The following is a 19023-nucleotide window of genomic DNA, read 5'->3' on the forward strand; positions in this document are numbered from 1 at the left end:
CACAGAGCAAGGATGGTGATGTCAGATGACTTAAAAAGGGCTTGTGTGCTCAGAAGCTTTTATCTTTGGTTTGATCGTTTAAATTGGTCTACTGCAAAACATCACCTCACCATAAATTTTGTTTCATTGGTGGTTAATAGCATAGTTACAGAATTTAAAATGCCTGAAGACAGGATTGTCATTTTAGCCAGTACTGTCGTTTTAAACCTAAGGAAGATTGCAAGGGCTTGTAACATAATAAATTAAAGCACTCTGAATTCTGCCGGCCGTTGCCTGTCGAGGTCCTTCACGAACCCCCATTTAACCCCCATTTGGGACCGGTGGTCGGTGAGGGGCGCCGGTGAGGCCGCCCGGGGGCACCCCCCGCCGCCAGCCGTTCCAAAGGCGACCCCAGAAACACACACCGAGCTTTCAGGGGAAACCGCAGGCTGCGGCTTTGCTCACGGTGGAAATCACGCGCCCTGGGGAGCCTCCCCTCGCCACGCCACGGTCCCGGAGGGGGGGAGGAGGAGGAGGAGGAGGAGGAGGGAGACGAGGAGGAGGGAGAGGAGGAGGAGCGGGGCGGGGGGGCGGCGGGCCCGCAAGGAGCCCTCCGGGCACGGCTGGCGGGCGCCAGGGACCGGGCTCGGGTCGGAGGGGGGACGAGCTGGGAGAGGCCGGCAGAGCCGCTTCTGCGGCAGCCTCCATCCCTCCTTCCTTCCCTCCAGCGCTGCCCCTTCTCCGCCGACCCCGGCTCTCCCCTTTATCCCCCGTCCCAGGCCTCGGGAAGGCGGAGGGCAGGGGGCCGGCGGGGAGAGCGGCGGGATGGCAGGGGCGGGCGGGGGCAAGGGGCCGGCGGCCGCCTCCCGCCTGCTTGGGGCTCTGTGCCTGTCCGCCTGCCTCCACCTGGTGCACGGGAGGGACACCGGAGCAGACTGGACCCTGGAGAAGGTGGGTCACGTTTGCCTTTGTCAGGTTTGCCTTCTCGCCCCTCCGCCTGGTTGCGGAGCTGGGGGGACGGTGGTACCTCACCGGGAGGCAGGCAGGCACCGGCAGCCGGGCAGTGGTAGGTGCCCCCACGCACCCCCGCGGCGTGTCGCCCCCCCCCCCCCCCGACCTGCCGGGAAGCGCCGCGCTGCCTCCTGTCATCCTGCCTTGGGCGCGAATATGAATTCCAGCCGTGGGGCCCCGGCCCGGGCTCAGCGCGGGAGCTGGGGTCCGGTCCCGCCTGCGGGAGCGCAGGTGAGGGTGGGTAACATGGCTTCCCTCCCGCCCCGAGCTAATGGCTGCAGAGGACAAGTCTTCACGCGTTTGGCGATGCCTATCGCACCGCATGGGAACGGGTAGCTAGGGCAGTGAGCTCTGCCAGGGGCGGCCAGGGAACGTAACAGGAAACCCAAACAGGACAAGAGAGATCAAAATCCGAAATTATATTCCATGTGACATTGTATTATGCTCCAATCTTCAATGTGATATTATGATGATTCAGAGGACAGTGTCTTATTTTGAGAAAACAGGCAGCTCTTCCACCAGTCATGTACATTTATCCAGGAGAAACAAGTAGGGATGGTGTTGATAGCTACTGCATAATAGTTTTGAAAGGACATAATATTTTAATATGCGATAGAGCCATACTATGTTGCTTTTAATTAAAAATGTTGTGTGAACTAGTGAAAAAAGCCATCCCAAAATGTTTAATGAAACAGTAATAAGCAGTAAACCTCTGATTTCTCTGTGTAACAATTCTTAGTGGCTGATTAGGAAACACTAACATAGTAGTTTCTTCATGAAGAACCAAACCATGTGGAATGTGGGAGAGCACACAACTGCAAACTTCATTCAATTAAAAGGCTTAGGAATCTCCAAACAGAAAATACACTTTTAGGGCCATCCCCAGATGTAGAAGAGCTGAACTCAAAGTTCAGCCTGAACTGACTGAATTCCACTAATCCAGTGCACCGTTCTCTTCACCAGTGGGTCAGAGTCCAGGACAAACTGGAAAAATGAAGCTGCCCTTATACATTTTCACTCACTTCCCTTTGCCATTCCCTTTCTCCTTGATTTTATTCACTCCCCATTCAAATAAGTGTTCATCTGTGTTTTCTTTAAGGAGAAAAAAAGAGAGAAACTTTGTCATTCTATTCTATTAATTGTATTTTACTATATATAGGACATCTATCTCATGTGTAGACTACGTTTCTGTAACATAAATCATTTATAATATGCATAATACATATATTTAATATATGCACATATATTTAATACTTATAAGAATACGTGAGGCTAAATCTTTGGTCATAGTAGTCAACATGCACACGTGTAGCCCCAGCGCTCCTTTCTTCAGCCCGCTTGAGCCACACGATTACACTCTCTACCTCATTCCATTCCAGCTAGTCAATCTACTTGCCAATGATGTAAGTGGTATCACCTAACCGCAGAACCATAGCATCTGAACTCCGCTGCCCCTGCAGACACTAACCAAGAACCACTTCCTCTTTCTCATCAAATTCTTGTCCCTTGACAACTTTTGTTCCTTCTCCCTAAAGCCAAAAGTTGAAAGCCTTACAGAGTACAGACTTTCCCTTCCTTCTCTCATTGAGGAGGAGGAATCAGGTCCTAAACTTAAGAGTTTTTAGAAGCTAATTTTGGTTGGCACTGAGCTGAAATATACCAAAATCAGTGAGGTAAGCGTGGGCTACTTGTAGACATTGAGGTCCTGCAATTTTCTGCAGCTTAGTGCAGAAAGGTTCAGTGGTAGCCCTGTCATAAAGACGTCGTTCTGCCTCCCTGCTGTGGCCATGGATGAAATAGAGATTGACCACCACTGTAAGGTACGAGCCACCTACAGATCTCATTCTGCTTCTCTTTTATTTCATGACCACTTTTGCAATTCCTTTCGTTCCCCAAATTTGAAGATCTCTCTATTATTAGAAAGGGGAATTTATTCCTCTCTTCTGAAGTGTTTTCATACATTTGTATTTCAATAATAATAGAGTTTTTTGCAGTGATTCAATGATGACAATTACCAGCACGCTCTACATTAGAAGTGAGACAATTCCATGTACTAACTGAGCCCTTCACTTGTTCAACTGAAGGCATATTTTCTGAACTTCCTTAATTAAATTGTCCTATACTCTTCTGAAGTGTGCAGCCTTGGACTTTCTCCTCATGCTGTCTCTTCCTCCTAAAAGAACAGCTCCCTGACAACATTTTCTCTTTTCTACGCCTTTTCTACATCGGTGTAAATTCCACCGTATTAAATGTTCAGTCTTTCAATATACAATTTATGCATCTTCTTCAGTGCAATTTCCAAATTTGTAGTTCTTCATCTTCAGATGAAATACAATTTTTCTTTAACCCATGTCTAAATTTGCTAGCATTAAAAATGTTAACTGCACATTCTAAAATTTGGTGTCCTCATAGTCTTAAAACTCAGCTTTAAGCTTAAACAATATATTAAGATTGTCATCGTAGTATTCAGTATCTTTGTGTCTCCCCTCTGCTTAATTTCACTAAGTAAACTGAAGTGGAATTAGAGGAAAGGTCCACGCATAGATAAACAACTAGGAAAAGAAAGAAGGGTAGCATTAAATGCTTACTGTGAAGTCTAGAAAATATTTGTCCTCATGCCTGCTTTGCTCAACACATACATAAATGAGGTAGAAAAGAAGACAAATAGTGAAGCAAAAAATATTTTTTAACAATATATGTCCACCAGGGTGATTAAGATAACAGGTCACTATACAGGACTGCAGAAGATCTCAAGGTCAGTGTGCTTTCTGGCCAGGTAGTGAGTTTCAGTGGTCATTTCAAACAACTCTGAAGTGACATGCAAGAGTGAGTGGGCAAGGAAGGGGAATAATATTTTTACTTTTTGTTAATGTACACAATGATGGAATTAAATACATCTGTGAAAATGTCAGTTCAATGTAGCAGCAGCCCAAAAGCAAGTCAGTGTTAAACAGTTTTAAGAAAGGAAAAGAATAAAATAGAAAACGCCATTACCCTGTCTATAAGCTATGGTACACTCATATGCGGTTTCCCTCCCTTTCCGCATCTCAGAAAGAATGAGGGTAGGTAGGGTACACTGAAGGACAGCAAGTCTGATCAATCATGTAAGGCAGTTCTGATCAAAGAACAGACCAGGATTTTTCAATGGGAGAAAGAGAGGAGTAGAGGGAAGCCTCTATGATAGAAATAAAGAACGGTTATGATAGGAGCATCCTATGATAGTGCCTAAAATAGGAATCTATGAAAACAGGAGCGGCTCAGGAAGTCCCTGAGGAGACAATTGCTAGAGACTGGGTAGGTTCAAATCAGGTGCTCAAAGGGGCATTCAAGATGTCCTTGGGGATCACACGTGGCATTCAGCTACCTCTCCAGAACAGCACATGGCTCTTGCTCATCCTTGACATGCATTTGCCATCCCCATGAGGATGTCTCAAGTATTCTAGGTCACCTAAAATAGCTCTAAAGCTCCACGTTTAGGCAACAGAAAAGCAGTGACTTGGGAGGTAGCTAGCACTACTAGCTGCTGTCGCAGGAGACAAGCTGCCAATTCTGAGGTTAACCCATGTGTCACAAAGCTGATATATATCCCAGCTAGCCCCAAATGAGCTGCACTGTGCTGTGTGTCACACCAATACCGCCCGCCACTGTGGGCAGAGGCCACAGTGACACAGCTTCACTGCTTCTGGGACTGAGCTAGCTTACGCATTTCTTTGCAGTACTGCACCTCGTAATGTAGACACAGCATAAAGCTAAATACTGCTACTAAAAACAGAGCTTCTGGTGTTTGTCTCAATGGAAGCCTCGCTCGAAGGTAGGGTAGTTGCAGACATGACTGTATGTGTGTAGAATTAAGATATCAGAAAACAGAGAACCCAGTCATGAGTCGAGTTTCTACAGCTGGTAGGTGTAAATTTCTCCCATGTTTTTAATACTAGTATATTTTGCATCAAAATCAAAGATACAGAAGCCACAGAACTTAAAAATATAAATTTTTGAGAGAAACGCTTTTCTTAAGATTACTTTTTGTTGTCAGTAAATCAAAATAGCCAAATGTATCATGTTTACTGTAATTATGAAGAGAACTATGGTTAAAAATGTCTAGTGATAGTTGTAGCTACAGCAATCTCTCCCTTTTTCTCTTTTCTACAGTATTCTCACCAACCAAAAATTTTACATTCTGACACTATTCAGAAAGTTGCATCAAACACAGATGTTTCTGAAATGTGGGAGAATGATTTGCGCCCTATCCTGATAGAAAGATACTCAGGATCACCAGGAAATTATGTCGTACGACAGGTAAGACAACATTTCCTGAAAACTTCTAAGAACACCCCGGTAGTGCCTTTAATGACCACTAAAGGGATGGACACATTCCTTTAATTCGGTGGGATGGACTCTATCATTGTTCAAGCCTGGACTGCATACAGCCTAAGTGACACAGCTTGCACTTTAGCTGACATTTCCCAGGGCTGCATAGCACAAGAAAAAAAAATTGAAGTTAAAAAAAAAAAGATTTTTCAATTTATGTTTTAAATTAAAAGGCTCGCCTCAGGTTTGGTACCCAAAGTACAACACAACAGTTGTCCTTTCCCTCACATGTGCAGGCTTTGGGTCACTGGTTCAAATCCCCTGGGACCCCACACAGGGATGAAATAAATGACACCCCCCTGCCCTTTTTCTGGAGAGGTCCCGTGCTGTTACACTCCCCTGTACTGTTGCCTCAGGTAGGTGTGCCAACAGGGAAAGGGAGTGGAGGAGCCCAAATGGGCAGGCAGATGAAATGGTCAACATGACAAAGTGCAGCACCGGTCGAAGTACCACGCTAGCACCACTGGCCCAAGCACAGCACTGTGTTAATGCTGGGGTAACATATCCACGCTGCACCTGGCCCCAAGCTAATAAAAGCTCCAGCACGTTGTATTTGAGACACAAGGAGTTACCACACGACCAGGTTGCTGCCCTGTCCACACCTCTACACTGCAGTCATTGTGTGGGCATCTTCAGGACTGCATGCCGTGCTGGTTAGAGATTACATTAGCCAAGTGGGAGGCTAAAACACTGGTACGGCCAAGTTTTCTAGAAGACATTCACAACATCTCACTAGCCTTCATCTACCCTTTATGCAGTGACTCAACAGCTCCAAGATAGCCCTAACTACAGTAAGTTTATTTGCCACTCTGCAATTGGTAAACTGGAAAAATGCAGCTTTTTAAAATGCTTTTTGTGGGTATGTCTCTGCATGCGCATGTCTCTATAGATTTAGTTTTGTGGTTTCTTTAGTGATACCCTGGAAGGCAGCCAAATGAAAGGGGGAAAAGTAAGAAAAACAAAAAAACCCCAGATGAGCCTAGTCTAGAAAACCACAAATCATGTTCAAAATGGGATCATCCTGTTACAAGGTAACAGCATGTACAAAAGTATACCCCCACCAAAGCTTAAAAAAAAAAAAGTCCTCCATTGTCAAAGCACAATAGAGTTTGAATTGGTTGACACTTTTTTGTTAAGACACAGAAAAAGCATCAGACTCCTTTAAGGGAGAAGGCTAGTGCCAGTCATGACTAGTGCACACTGGGAATGCCATACAGGCTTATATATGCCCCTTAATCCATAACAGACATCCTTTGCTCTGCCTACAGATAGTGGAAAGACCATACAATGCTATAAGAGCTTTCAGAGGGTGACCACAAACAAAATGGGAGTTTGTTCTAGCACTAAAATTTATGGCAATATTCCCACTGACTTCACTAAGAGCAGGACAAGTCTTCAAAATCTATTTTCTTTTTTTCCCCTTAGAGGCTTTTCCCAGTGTTTATTTAAAGAGAGAGGAATCTGCCTTGAAGAAGCACTCTAGGGACCCATAAAAATAAGTTGCTTAACAGAGATGGCCCACTAACAGGAGTTAGCCAGAACTCTGTACTAAGTATAACTGGGGTTGTTAGAGGTATTGTCTTTAGGTAGGAAGACACATATAATGAATGATCTCTTTTATAGATTCGCTGTTATTATTTTTACCTTTACATGAGCTGCACTTACAGGATTTCATTTTTAAAACATTGTACTGAAATGTTTAATTCTTTCTTTAATTTACAGGAATCAGACTGTCTCTACAGCCTTGTAAACAACTTATGTCACCTGAAAGGCAGATTTCTCATAGAAGCTAAAAAAAACCAAACAAACCACCACACCAAACAAACAAAAAAAACCCAGCGCTTTTTTTATACTGCTGTGGCATCTGTGTGGTAATTGTCAAAATAGCCACACCAAGTTCTCTGCAGCTAGTTCTGACATTTATTTTTAGGGCACAACTGAGTTTAGATTTGAAGAGGTAAATATTAAATCTGTACTGAGTAGACCTGAAAAAACACTGGTCTGGAAACTTCGGAGATCAAGATCTTAACGTGTCATATTAGCGAGCAATCATTCAAAGCACCCTCAGACTCCAAAGACAAGAGACAAAAAGGGAGAAATGAAAAGCAAGTGAGTTAGTCAAAGCCTAAGTAGAAAAGATGTTGCTTATTTTATATAATGATATTGGTTATTTTTTGCTATAAAATTTATCTTTTAAAAATACCATGAACTTAGAGAAATAGGCTTAAGTGCCACTGTTAATTAGCTAATGACAATTTGTCTGCAACATCTTTCTGAAGCAAGCAATGTTAATCTGATTTAATTTTTTTTTTAATTGCAGCATATCAAGCACCGTCTTCAAAGATTACAGGCTGGTTGGGAACTTGAAGAAGATACATTTCAGACATACACACCATATGGATATCAAACATTTTCAAATATTATCAGCACTCTCGACCCTTCTGCAAAACGTCACCTAGTACTTGCTTGCCACTATGACTCAAAATTCTTCGGACAGCAATGGCAGGAGAGAGTGTTTGTAGGAGCAACTGATTCAGCCGTGCCTTGTGCTATGATACTGGAGCTGGCACGTGCCCTGGATAACAAGCTTCAGTTAATCAAGGTAGTTTGCTTGTTTCATTTTTATTTGGTTTTGCAATAGCAATAGGCCTCAGGGCACATCCATGTTCTTTCCCACAGCCTGCGTGCCTGATTCTCTGATTGCTGTGCCTATAAGAAACTCCCATTAACTTCAAGAACAGAACAGAGATTTGTATCTACTACTTTAGCATACGTTAGCACATTCAGACTTCTTATACAAAGGGTGGCTATCTAAAATTATCTGATAAATATACACTATATAAAATAATTTATATGTGAATAATACATGTTTCATAGACTTGGTGAGATATAATCCTGCTTTCTATCTAAAAGGCACGGAACCCTACTCAGAACCTCCTATCGTATCTAGTAACATCTATGTTCATTGACAAAGTTTTGTCACTTTCTGTATCTTTCAGTTGTATTCTGTTTTGGTACATGGATTAACTAGTTGCTGTGCAGGAGAGAGACACTCATGTCCCTCCATCCCACAATGATTTCAAGCTTTTCTTGTTTTCCTTTATCAGTTTGAATAGTTTATTGAGTCATGGTTGAGTACAGGAAAACAGCCAAGTAATAATACAGTATTATCAGCCTGTGTTACCTCTGCTATGAAAATCCACTTCAAAGAGCTGCCATTGCTGGGCACAAAAATCTGCTGACCCTACAAGGCCTAAAAGCTTGTAGGATTACAGATTTGTCGGATTACAGATTCGTGAGTGCCATCTACTGGTTCAGTGTTTACTATTTACAGAAGAATAATTCTCATACACTAATAGAGCTTTCACAGGAAAAGGTCTCTCAAAGGCTTTACAAAGTGTCAGGAACACGCTCAGCTCAGGTGTTAAGACTACTTGTCGGCAGTTGTTTCCAGAAACCGATTTGGTGCCTTCTGACATTAGAATATTTAAAAATTAGAAGATTAAGTATATGCCAAAGTTTTTAGTCACAAAACAAAGTGCTCCTGCAATACATATGCTTTCATTTAGAAGCTTCATTTAGGATAAATTTGCCTGATGGTTATTTATGGAACAACCTGCACACCGACTGGAATTTTTCACAAGTAATACATCATTTTTGGATTAAATCATTTTATCATGAAAGATGACAGCATTTGACAAATAGGCAATCTAATTACTTTGCACAGGCTACCATTTGTACAGTCTGTTAACAAAGTATATTGTGGGATCCATCTGCTTAATACATTAGCTATGACCTTTTTGCTCTGCTCATAGCAGCAAAACAGACTTTGTTATGTTTTCAGCCAAATCTATTTATACTTTGACTTGAAGCTGTGATTTTTATCTTGATGTTTCTCCAGTTATATAGAGTAAGTTTAAAATTAAAGGCCAAAGACATCTCTCTACATTATTCAGACCTGGGGATGTGTTTAACAGTAATAACAATAATAATCATTACTACTTTCTAAAATTCAAATGGCATTAATACAGTTTCCTCCAGAATGTAATGCAAAATGAGCGCTATCAAAAAGACCTCTGTCCTGTGCAAAGGACAAAGGGCAGCAAAGCATTGCCATTAGAGAAATCCATATATTACTGCGAGCATAATCAATATCATCTTGCCTACGTGAGCGACATTTTATAGAAGTTTTCCACTACTGTTTATATTGGATCAGCTCCAGCTAGTTGGGAGTTGTATCCCATACAGGACATGACCACTGCCAGTGACCCCACCTTTTTAACCACATCATGCAATTTCACTTGAAGTAACATTAATTCATAGAGGGGTTAAAATATTTATGGCAACTGCCAAGAATACAGTTCCCAAAATTGTTCATATAGCGGGACTGAACTGGGTTTAGCCATGTTGTAGATTATCAGGGAACGCTGCCAGTGCAAACAAGGCTTGAGTTAGTAAACAGAGAGGAAAAAAGGCTCCTTCTACATTGGGAAGAAATTTCACACAGACGTCTCCTTTGTGACCTTAAATACCTTAATCATATATATTCTCAGTTTTTACCCCTGTGATATTTGTGGTTGTTGAAAGGGAAGGGCGTATCTACTCCACTCTCTATGCTTTGGTTTTAGGGTAAAGTCATCTGGGTTGTTGCAAGTCCCCCTGAAGGAAAAGAAATGGTCGTTCTTCTCATGACTGACTGCTCTTTGTCCCTCAGAGAACCATCAGCTTTAAAATACATAATTAACCTCCACCGATGCAAAACTGTAGCAGAGACAGTACTCCTTTGTGGTACTGTCAAGTAACAGGATTAGCACTCATAAGGTGGTGTTGTAACACATCTTCTCATGATTTGAGATTATGTTCCTACTACCAGGTTTTGCAGACTTGTCTCAACATACTCAGCTCATGTCCCATAAAGTCAGAATTGAAACTTTTAACCAGAACCAAAATGATACCAGCCTAGAGAACGTGCCGCTGTGATAGATAAATAATAATGACTGATCACTACCACTATTACACCATAACGTGTCTCTAACAGCCATAGGAAGGTTTGCAAAGAGTACCTTCAAATGATATCCCTACTGATGTTGCTTATATGACTACAGTATTTGTCCTTTATTTAATGTACCTCTGACTTCCTCCAACAGACCAGGTCAGCATCAAGACCAGACCTTTCACTTCAGCTCATTTTTTTTGATGGTGAAGAAGCCTTTGTCCGGTGGTCCCCTTCTGATTCCCTCTATGGATCTCAACACTTAGCTCAAAAAATGGTATCTACTCCACATCCACCTGGTTCAACAACCACAAATCAGCTGCAGAGCATAGTAAGTGGCTCTCACCTTCCTAATGAGTAATAGTAAATTGCCTTTTTAAAAATATTTAATTAGTAAGAATTTGGCCAAATTCCCAAGAAGCCATGAAGAGGCAGACTTGTGAAAATTTTATGAGATGTGATAAAATAGAGAGTTGGCAAGAGCTTTTCAGGTGAATCTGCTTAGATCTCCATGCAGGCATGAGGAGTCATCACAGAAAAATCCAAATACACAAATTTATTAGAACATAAACTAGGATAACCACCTTCTTCAAGAGAGATAACTCAAAGTGATTAGGGAAGAGCACAGGCATAGTACGGGTCTATGAACAAATCTCCCATAGCTCAACATTAAGCTACAGCAAGCTCCGTTTCCCTTTGATTCCGGCTAACACTCTGGTTGTCTGCTCCCTTCTCCCTACTGCCTTCTGGTTTCCCTACTCACTGCTGAGACACTTCTCTTTGTCATTGTATCTTGTGACTCATAAAATGTCTTTCCCTTGACAGACTTTGTTGCTCTCTGGGGAAGGAGCAATTTCCTCTTCTTTCTCCCCACCTACCATAGTTTTTCTTTTAAAGGGATATAACACACCAACTGCAAACAAAGCGATGCAGCCTGTTTCAGCTTGAGGAACAGAGAAACTGTGTTTTTCCTCCTCAAAAGACAGCAAAATGCATCAGATGATTGGAATTGGGTTCTGCTCCTGAGTTCTTCTCAGGGACCATGATAGAAAAGCCAGATCTTTGGCCAGAGCTATCAGAGACCTAATCAGGAACTATACAGGAACCAAGAGGTTTCATTGCTATTGATGGTCTTGTAGTCATGTAAAGAATTCTGTATTAAAGATTCTTTCTTCTATAGGACCTGTTTGTACTACTGGATTTAATTGGTGCACCCAACCCAGTCTTTCTCAATTATTTTCCAAACACTATTCGATGGTTTCAGAGGCTTCAGGCAATTGGTAAGGAGAGGGGTATGGGCGTTTGATGATTTTGAAAATTCAGTGTGCAGTTTCTGAAGGTATTAAGTCCTGTAAATCAGATTTTTAGATTATTTTTCTGGTTTACAGTTATATTTAATAATGCAAGTGTTAAATTTGGTGCATATCTATATGAAGATTTAAATATTTTATTAATAAAATAACTGAGGAAGATCCCCAGACACTTGGAAGCCACGGAACAGATTCTATTTCTGATTGTCACTCTGTGACTCTCAGGTACTGCTTCACTTATGTTTTAGTTCTCACTTCTGTAAAATTATAGTAATAGCACCAATCTTCAGGTCTTCTAAACACTAAACAAATGCAAAGGTCACCAATCCCTTTTTCTTCTTTCACATGGAAAAAGCTCCCATGTGAGAGGAAAAATAACTCAAATGTGCTAACATGCCTCATGTTGTCCAAAAGTTGTAATAATAATTTTCATCATGAATTACAGAGCAAGAGCTACACAACATGAATCTGCTGAAGAATCACCCTGTTGAAAGGCAGTATTTCCAGACTACTTTACATCGAGGCTTGGTTGAAGATGACCACGTTCCATTTTTATTAAGAGGTACCGGAAGCTCTTATATTTTATTAAGTTCAGTAACAAATGCATTCATTCTTTTCCTTTGGGATGCAATCAAAGAACGGGAAAGTAGTGGTACTACTACTGCCACCTTGCCAAGCTACAGGTCAGTGATAAAGCATTTGTCCAAGTTCAAGATGTGGATTTGATGTCCTTTTTGGTTCAAGCACTGAGCAGAGCATCTCCAAAACTAAAGTGGGCCAAAGAAGGGTAGCAGAAATAGTAAACTCTTCTGGTTGAAGTTTTTCACAGTACAGCAAGGACTACAAGAGTCATATTGCTAGAGAAGGGTTAACCAAAAAGAATGTAACACTAGTCCAACAAAGAGGGCATCTACCTAGGAAAGGAAGGAGGTATCTTCAGATCCAGCCCCTAGTTTCACCATTGCTTAGGCTCTGTTAACTACTAAGTAATGTAAAATGTGCACCTAGCTCTGGGAGCAGGCACAAGAGCAGCTACACCTCTTCACCTCTAAGCGAGTGCTCACTTTGCTGAGCTATGGTTACTGTCTCCTGCTCAGTGGCTCTTCAACTCCATAAATCTTTCATTTTTCACACCAAGGCACAGCCCAGGTCCAACAAAACCAACACAGCCATCATATTCTTGTCTAGGATATAAAAAATCCTACATGGGAGAAGCTGATAGGGGAAAACAATGACTGCACCTCAAAACCTTTTCTAGTAACACAATTAACATCTAGTGAAGGAAACAGATTCCTTAGTGGTACGCAGCTGAAAGATGAGGGAGGAAGAGCAGTAAAACAGGGAAGAGGCTGGAGAGAAACAGTGCTCCCCCCAAAAAGCAATCAGGAAGCAGGAGACGGATTTAACTCCTCTTTTACCTAAAACTTGCAGTTATGTATAGGTGGCTTCGTGTATTTATATGCAGCAATGAAGATCCTTCCAAGTGGAAGTTCTTTTATCTGAGGATAATAGTGGTTCTATTTTACAGAGTAAGACACCCTATTCTACCATTTATAGAGAGGATTAAAAAAATGCTTCAAAAGGTGCTCAATCTTAACACTGTCACAAGAACATGGTAATCAGTTTTCAGTTTGGGGAGCCGCAGTGGTTTCTCTGCCCCTCTGTAGCTCCTAAACACAGTACTGACAACTACAACAACAATCTCAAAAAAATACCCAAAACAAACCCCCAAAAAAACCACCACAAGTATCACAGTAAAATTAATAGCTACAGATGCCTTAAAAAAAAAAAAAGAAAAAAGAGGGAAAAGTACTTATTTTGAGAAACACACAATTAAATGGATGGGTGCAGTCACAAGCTTCAAAACGGAGGCGAAAGGAGCTGCAGTGACACACACTCCTCTATATAGAAAGCTTATCGAGTAGTTACCTGACTCTATTGCTAAATGGTGACATATCAATTGGCTTAACAGCACTGCTCCAATATGTCTTCTCCAAATTTCACTCTCCTCCTTATAGGGGTTCCGGTCCTACATCTGATCCCATCCCCTTTTCCTGCAGTATGGCATACCATGGAGGACACAGAAGAAAACCTTGACAAAACCACTATCGACAATCTCAGCAAAATCCTGCAAGTGTTTGTACTGGAATACCTAAACCTGTGATAGACAAAATAGCAACAAGTCGTACTCCATTCTAAATGCTGTTTGCCCACCTTCATATTTGCTATTTAATTGCATTGGAGAGCACGAAAGCAAAGCAAAATATAATGATACCTCTTGCTAGGCTGATTATTGATTCAGCTGTTCCTGGCCCAGTGTTCCTTGTAGCCAAAAAAGATAGCATTAAATAAGAGTTAGTTTCAGCCTGGAGAGAATTTGATCTTTCCATGTCTTACCTCTGAATTAAGAAAAACAAAACAAAACAACACAACCCAACAAACCCACCACCAGATTTTTTTCACGTTGTTGCCACTGTTTTGTGTCATATAAGACGACCCCAGGAGGGAACGCCTCCTGACTTCAGTGCTACCTACAGTTTTTAGAAGGTGTGACCATCTTGTGTGGTGTTCAGCAACAGAAATTTAGGCCACGTAATCAAAAGAGGCAAAAATCACACTAAAACGAACTTCTACTTTGTCTTGAACTAAACCACCTCATCCTGAAATGAGTTGCTAGAACTCCTGACACACAGAAGGGATTTTTAATCCTCTCTGCTCCCTCTCCTCCTTCCCCTGCAAGGAGAGCTGCAAGGGCTCTTGTCCGCAGACAGCAGGCCACCAGAAAACAGAGAAATAGCCCCAAATCAATTTTCTCCCTGTCATTTGTTAGATACTTTGTGATGGAGAAGGGTGGTGGGGACTGAGGCTAAGAGGAAGGTGTGTGGGGCTTTCCATCACATTTTGACCGCAACACAGCAGACAGAAGAGTGGGAGCAACGCCCCGGCACACGCCATTCGTTTGTGGGAGAATCATTCACAATTTACCCAAAATAAAAAGCACCTGTTCTTTTTAATACAGATTACATGAGAGGTAATCATACTAGGAAAGCAAACACTTTAGAAACTACAGTTTTATATACATATAATTTTAAAGGCAAAGTGTGACCTTTCAAAAAAAAGTCAGTGTGAGAGTCAAGCAAGAATAGTTTAAGCACCAAAAAGTAAGGACAAGCCATAGCCTGTATCAGGAAAAGATACTCACCAGTTTAACAACCCTGTGCTTTTACATTCCTTACTGGAATTACTCAACAAATTTAGTGTAATACTCTAACAAAAATCTAGCCTGGAATGAAATCAACAGAAGCCAGAAGAACAGTATTGAAAAGCTACATACAGAATTATGGTTTCCACTGGTGAGAAAAAGGTGAGAGCATTTGAAGGAAGGGGGTGGGGAATAAAAACCAAGCTGGTAGAGGATGAACTGAGAAAAAACAAGTCAGTATTTTACGGCTCCAGACTTCTTCAATTAGGAAGTTCTACCCTGGGCAGAGAGATTTAAAAAGGAAAAAGCTGTGGAATTGTAGGCATGTCAGATTTGGCCTGTATTTTACCATTTTCCTAAAGCAAACCTTTCTGAACCTAAGACAATATTTACATGCCTATTTTAAAGTTGCAACAGAAATATGTATTTACAGCAATGCAAATTTGTAAAGTCTTACTATTACAGGACAGCCTGAAAATGAAATTCCATCTGGTTTTGTTGCTCAAGACGAAACAAAAGCTTTTTGTTTTCCCATCACTTGAACATTTGTGAGAAATGTATCTATTTTGCATGCAACTCCTGAAATAGAGTACTATGAAAATTCTAAAAATTGGACAGATGTGTTTATTTTCAGATATTACTGTACATCTGTGTAACTACATCAGAGCTATTTGAACTCTCCGCTATCATATTCTCCCCTACTTCAGCCCATGAGAAAACATTCAAAACTACTAAACTAAATCTTTTGAAGTTTGAATACTCTGAGCAGTATGAGGCACCCACTGCACCCTCCCAAGTCGCCAGAAAAGGTAGCGGAACAGGTATACACAGAGATGTTAAACAGGAGTTTGTGTGGCTAATGGCGCTTTTACAGGTGAACTCCTGTGGTACTTCGTACTTTGCAGGGCTTCTGAAAAATGCTTTATGCGTTTGCAGCACACCACTCCGCTTCTTCAAGAATTTGAAAGTTAACTTAAAATAGGCTTCCTTCTGAAATGTGCAATCAGAGGGTCGTTGTAACTGGAAAAAGCCTAGTTTTTTAGGATCTCTACTAGAGTTAGTTGAAACCATAACTTAGCCACGTGGTTTACACCAAATCTCTGGCATGTCAGTTTTGTCTCCACCTTCCCACTGCCTCAGCATGCAGTTCTCTTGAGTTATGTTTACTCAGTTCAAAGAAATGCGACACAGGTTGGTGTAAAGTGATTCAATGGTTCTCAGAGAGGCTTGCTTTTTTCCACACACCCTTGTTTTTTTTAGGGGGGGGTGTTTTGGGGGGGTGTTGGGGTTTGGGTTTTTTTCTGGTGCAGGAAAAGAGGGGCATCTCTTAACTGGATGTGAGCCCTAGAAAGGGTTTACTTAAAGAGGGGAGGGTCACCATCTTAGCAATTTATATGATCCATCATTCATTTGAAAAAATAACTGCTAGAAGGAAAACTTACATCAGCCCAGTAATCATGTGAATCCAAGAATCAAAGCTCCCAAAAGCACAAGAACCTGAAGTAGTCAGTAAAGCAAAGACATGGTGCAAGGTGGGTTCTCACTGCTGCTGAGGCAGAGGAAAACAAGCAGGTAGAAGGTCTAACCATTTGATAAAATACCTAGAAAACAAAAACTACAAGTGAAAAGACCAGTACTGGAATCTCTTCCACTGTCGGTTTCCACATTTAGTATCTCTAAGTACCCCCGATCCATAGGATCTGGACGTGCACAGTGCATATAGATCACTTCAGAATTCAGAGGCAGTCTGTGTTGAAGAACCTCTCCTGAATAGTTTCTCCGTCCCTGTTGGATGGTGGCAGCAGGGGACAGAAATCAATTGGGAGACTTCAACCAATCTGGTAATTACACAAATCAGCCAAATTGCTGCACAGGTTCTCTCCTTTGAGTAGGATTTGTCACATCTCAGTCAAGGGGGTGGGGGGAAATAAACATCATCAATCTACCACCCACGAGAGGCTGCCGCTGGCTTCTCAGAGACCTCCTAAAGGCGTACGGGGTTATTTCCTGGGTGAAGGGAACGTAAAACAGAATGAACTCAAGAGCCATTACTCATTAGGTAAAGCTGCAACCCCACCATATTACATTAGTTATCTGCATTCAGTAGGTGCTGTAGCTCCTTTTACATCAGGACAATGCAGTTTTTCACAAGAATCTTAAGCCTAAGTAATGGTACCTGCCCCTCAAATTCTCTAAAGACAGAACTGACACGGAGCACCAGTCCTCTTTCCTCTAGCTGGGCAGCATTCCCATCACCAGGAATGACAACGATATGAATTAGCAATTCTTATTCACCACATTTCAAATAAACATTTAGATTGTGACCACCTAACAGCAAAATACAATTAGAAAAGACAAAACGCAGTAAAAATGCTTTCCGTAGGATTATTACAATGACCCAGTCTACATTTGTAGCAGACCCAGCAAAACAGTTCTAAAGTTTCACATATCTGCTCACTGAGATTGAAGTATCACCTGAGAGCATCACTTAATATATACAAAAAGATAACTATAAAATCTTGCACACAAATTACCACTTTTTCCTTGTCATTTAATGATGACACTGATTTTATTTTCCTTGTATAAAAGGAGACATTTTACTCTGTGCTGATTAAACAAATATTCTTATTATATTCATAACAATAAAGCAGGTAAAAAGCTGTTCTAATCTCTAAAAGAATCTTTATCATCTGCACATATGATGTATATTGTAAACAATCACTCAAAAAAATAACTTTGTTAAAGTGATTATATTGCACTCAGAATTCTGGGATTCTCATTTTAAATCAAGGATCAGCTTCATTTTTTAATAAAAATGGAGCTTTAATTTTCTACTAAAAACAAGTAGGCATGCAATCAATATAATACAATATATTTTAAATGTCAGAAAAAGGGCAAGCGTTTGGTTATGAAACTGGAGTAAGGAACAATTCTCAAATAGGCCACAGGAGAGTAGTATATTGTAAACATTCTGCTGGCTCTAAGGTGTTGCAGGTGCCGTAGCAAACGCAGCCCTAGTTCAGCACCCGAGAGGTACAGAGAATCTGTTCAAGTGTTCTGTACTTCAGTGTATTCCCATGCATCAACGGCGTGTATAACAGACTGCACATAAAAACAGAGTAATGAAACAAAGGGGATTACTGAGCTAATACTGACCTCGCAGAGACATAGCCAATCGTTACAAGTTTGTTGTAATCGTTAAATGCAAGTTTTTCAGGTCATTACCTTTTCTAAGACAGCAATGAAACTGTTACTCTTGCTGCAAATGAAGTACAGAACCAGATTCCCTCCTTGCAGCTTACATGGACCGTGTACGAGTGGCACCCTGGACACTACCTTCAGCCTGAAGCATCCCGGCAAGACACCACCATGCAGAATGCCACCTTACTGTGTTTGCAAGGGTGACGCCCTCCTCCATGTGTCGGAGCCAGAAACACAGGTAGTGGAGGAAAAAAAGAAAAAAAAAAAAAAGAAAAAAAAAAAAGGAGGAAAGCAACGTCCTTATGCAAAAAATAAATCTTCAGCCTGTGTGAAGAGGCCACAGATCTTGAAAACTCAAATGAAGGCTGTTTTTTCTCAACTAGGTTCTACAAGAGAGATTCCTCTATTGAATCCATTATCTTCAGGTAACATTAATATCTTTGGAGTCCCTGAGATACTACAGCTCCATAGAACCACCTCGGACAAATGGAGAGACTGACTTAGCATACAGATGAACAAGGTGGAAGCCAATACATAGTAGCACCCTGAGTTCCAAGTGAAACAACAGGAATGGGCAACCCATTCCTCAACAGCCAACAGATGCAGAAGAAAGTGCAGAGGAGGTATTGGCTAGGGACTAAAAGATACGTACGGCACAGGAGAACAGAAAAAAAGATGTATTTCTAAAAGGCCTTCCCCTGCTATCAGAGCAGTGAAGAAAAAGAGAGCAGTCAGAGGGAAGAGCTTTCTGAGAAAGGCCCTGAAGAAATACGGCATTCTAGATGTACAGTCGAAGGATAACACAAAAGCAGAGACAAGTTAGGCAGTCTTGTCCAAGTGTGCCCCAAAGGTTAAGCACTCTAGCAACGGCTTTAAGAACTGTCAGTGATCACTGACCTGTACTCTGGATAATTACCAGGAATATAAATAGATATTTCTTTCCCCAAAACTCCAGAAAA

At 41.5% G+C, this 19023-nt stretch overlaps 1 protein-coding gene across 3 annotated transcripts; it reads left to right on the forward strand.

Moving 5' to 3' along the window:
* The first annotated feature begins 552 nt into the window (after positions 1-552).
* Positions 553-18380, forward strand: QPCT (glutaminyl-peptide cyclotransferase). 3 transcript variants are annotated; one of them, XM_075089331.1, is made up of 7 exons: positions 553-930; positions 5140-5286; positions 7679-7960; positions 10506-10682; positions 11532-11631; positions 12107-12223; positions 13680-15473. In XM_075089331.1, the coding sequence occupies exons 1-7, from the start codon at positions 805-807 to the stop codon at positions 13823-13825; spliced, it is 1095 nt and encodes a 364-aa protein (XP_074945432.1). In that variant the 5' UTR covers positions 553-804; the 3' UTR covers positions 13826-15473. The 3 variants fall into 3 exon arrangements, with proteins under 3 accessions (XP_074945432.1, XP_074945433.1, XP_074945434.1); XM_075089332.1 differs by lacking the exon at positions 13680-15473 and adding an exon at positions 18161-18380 and having other exon boundaries at positions 769-930; XM_075089333.1 differs by lacking the exon at positions 5140-5286 and having other exon boundaries at positions 769-930.
* The last annotated feature ends 643 nt before the right edge of the window (positions 18381-19023 follow it).

The sequence above is a fragment of the Phalacrocorax aristotelis genome, chromosome 3 (genome assembly GCF_949628215.1).
Source record: "Phalacrocorax aristotelis chromosome 3, bGulAri2.1, whole genome shotgun sequence".
Lineage (NCBI taxonomy): Eukaryota > Metazoa > Chordata > Aves > Suliformes > Phalacrocoracidae > Phalacrocorax > Phalacrocorax aristotelis.

Excerpts from the sequence above, each read along its gene's own strand:
- QPCT (XM_075089331.1), top strand. The coding sequence starts at position 805 with ATGGCAGGGGCGGGCGGGGGCAAGGGGCCGGCGGCCGCCTCCCGCCTG. Across the intron at positions 931-5,139 it reads CAGACTGGACCCTGGAGAAG|TATTCTCACCAACCAAAAAT; the intron begins GTGGGTCACGTT and ends TCTTTTCTACAG. Across the intron at positions 10,683-11,531 it reads CAAATCAGCTGCAGAGCATA|GACCTGTTTGTACTACTGGA; the intron begins GTAAGTGGCTCT and ends TTTCTTCTATAG.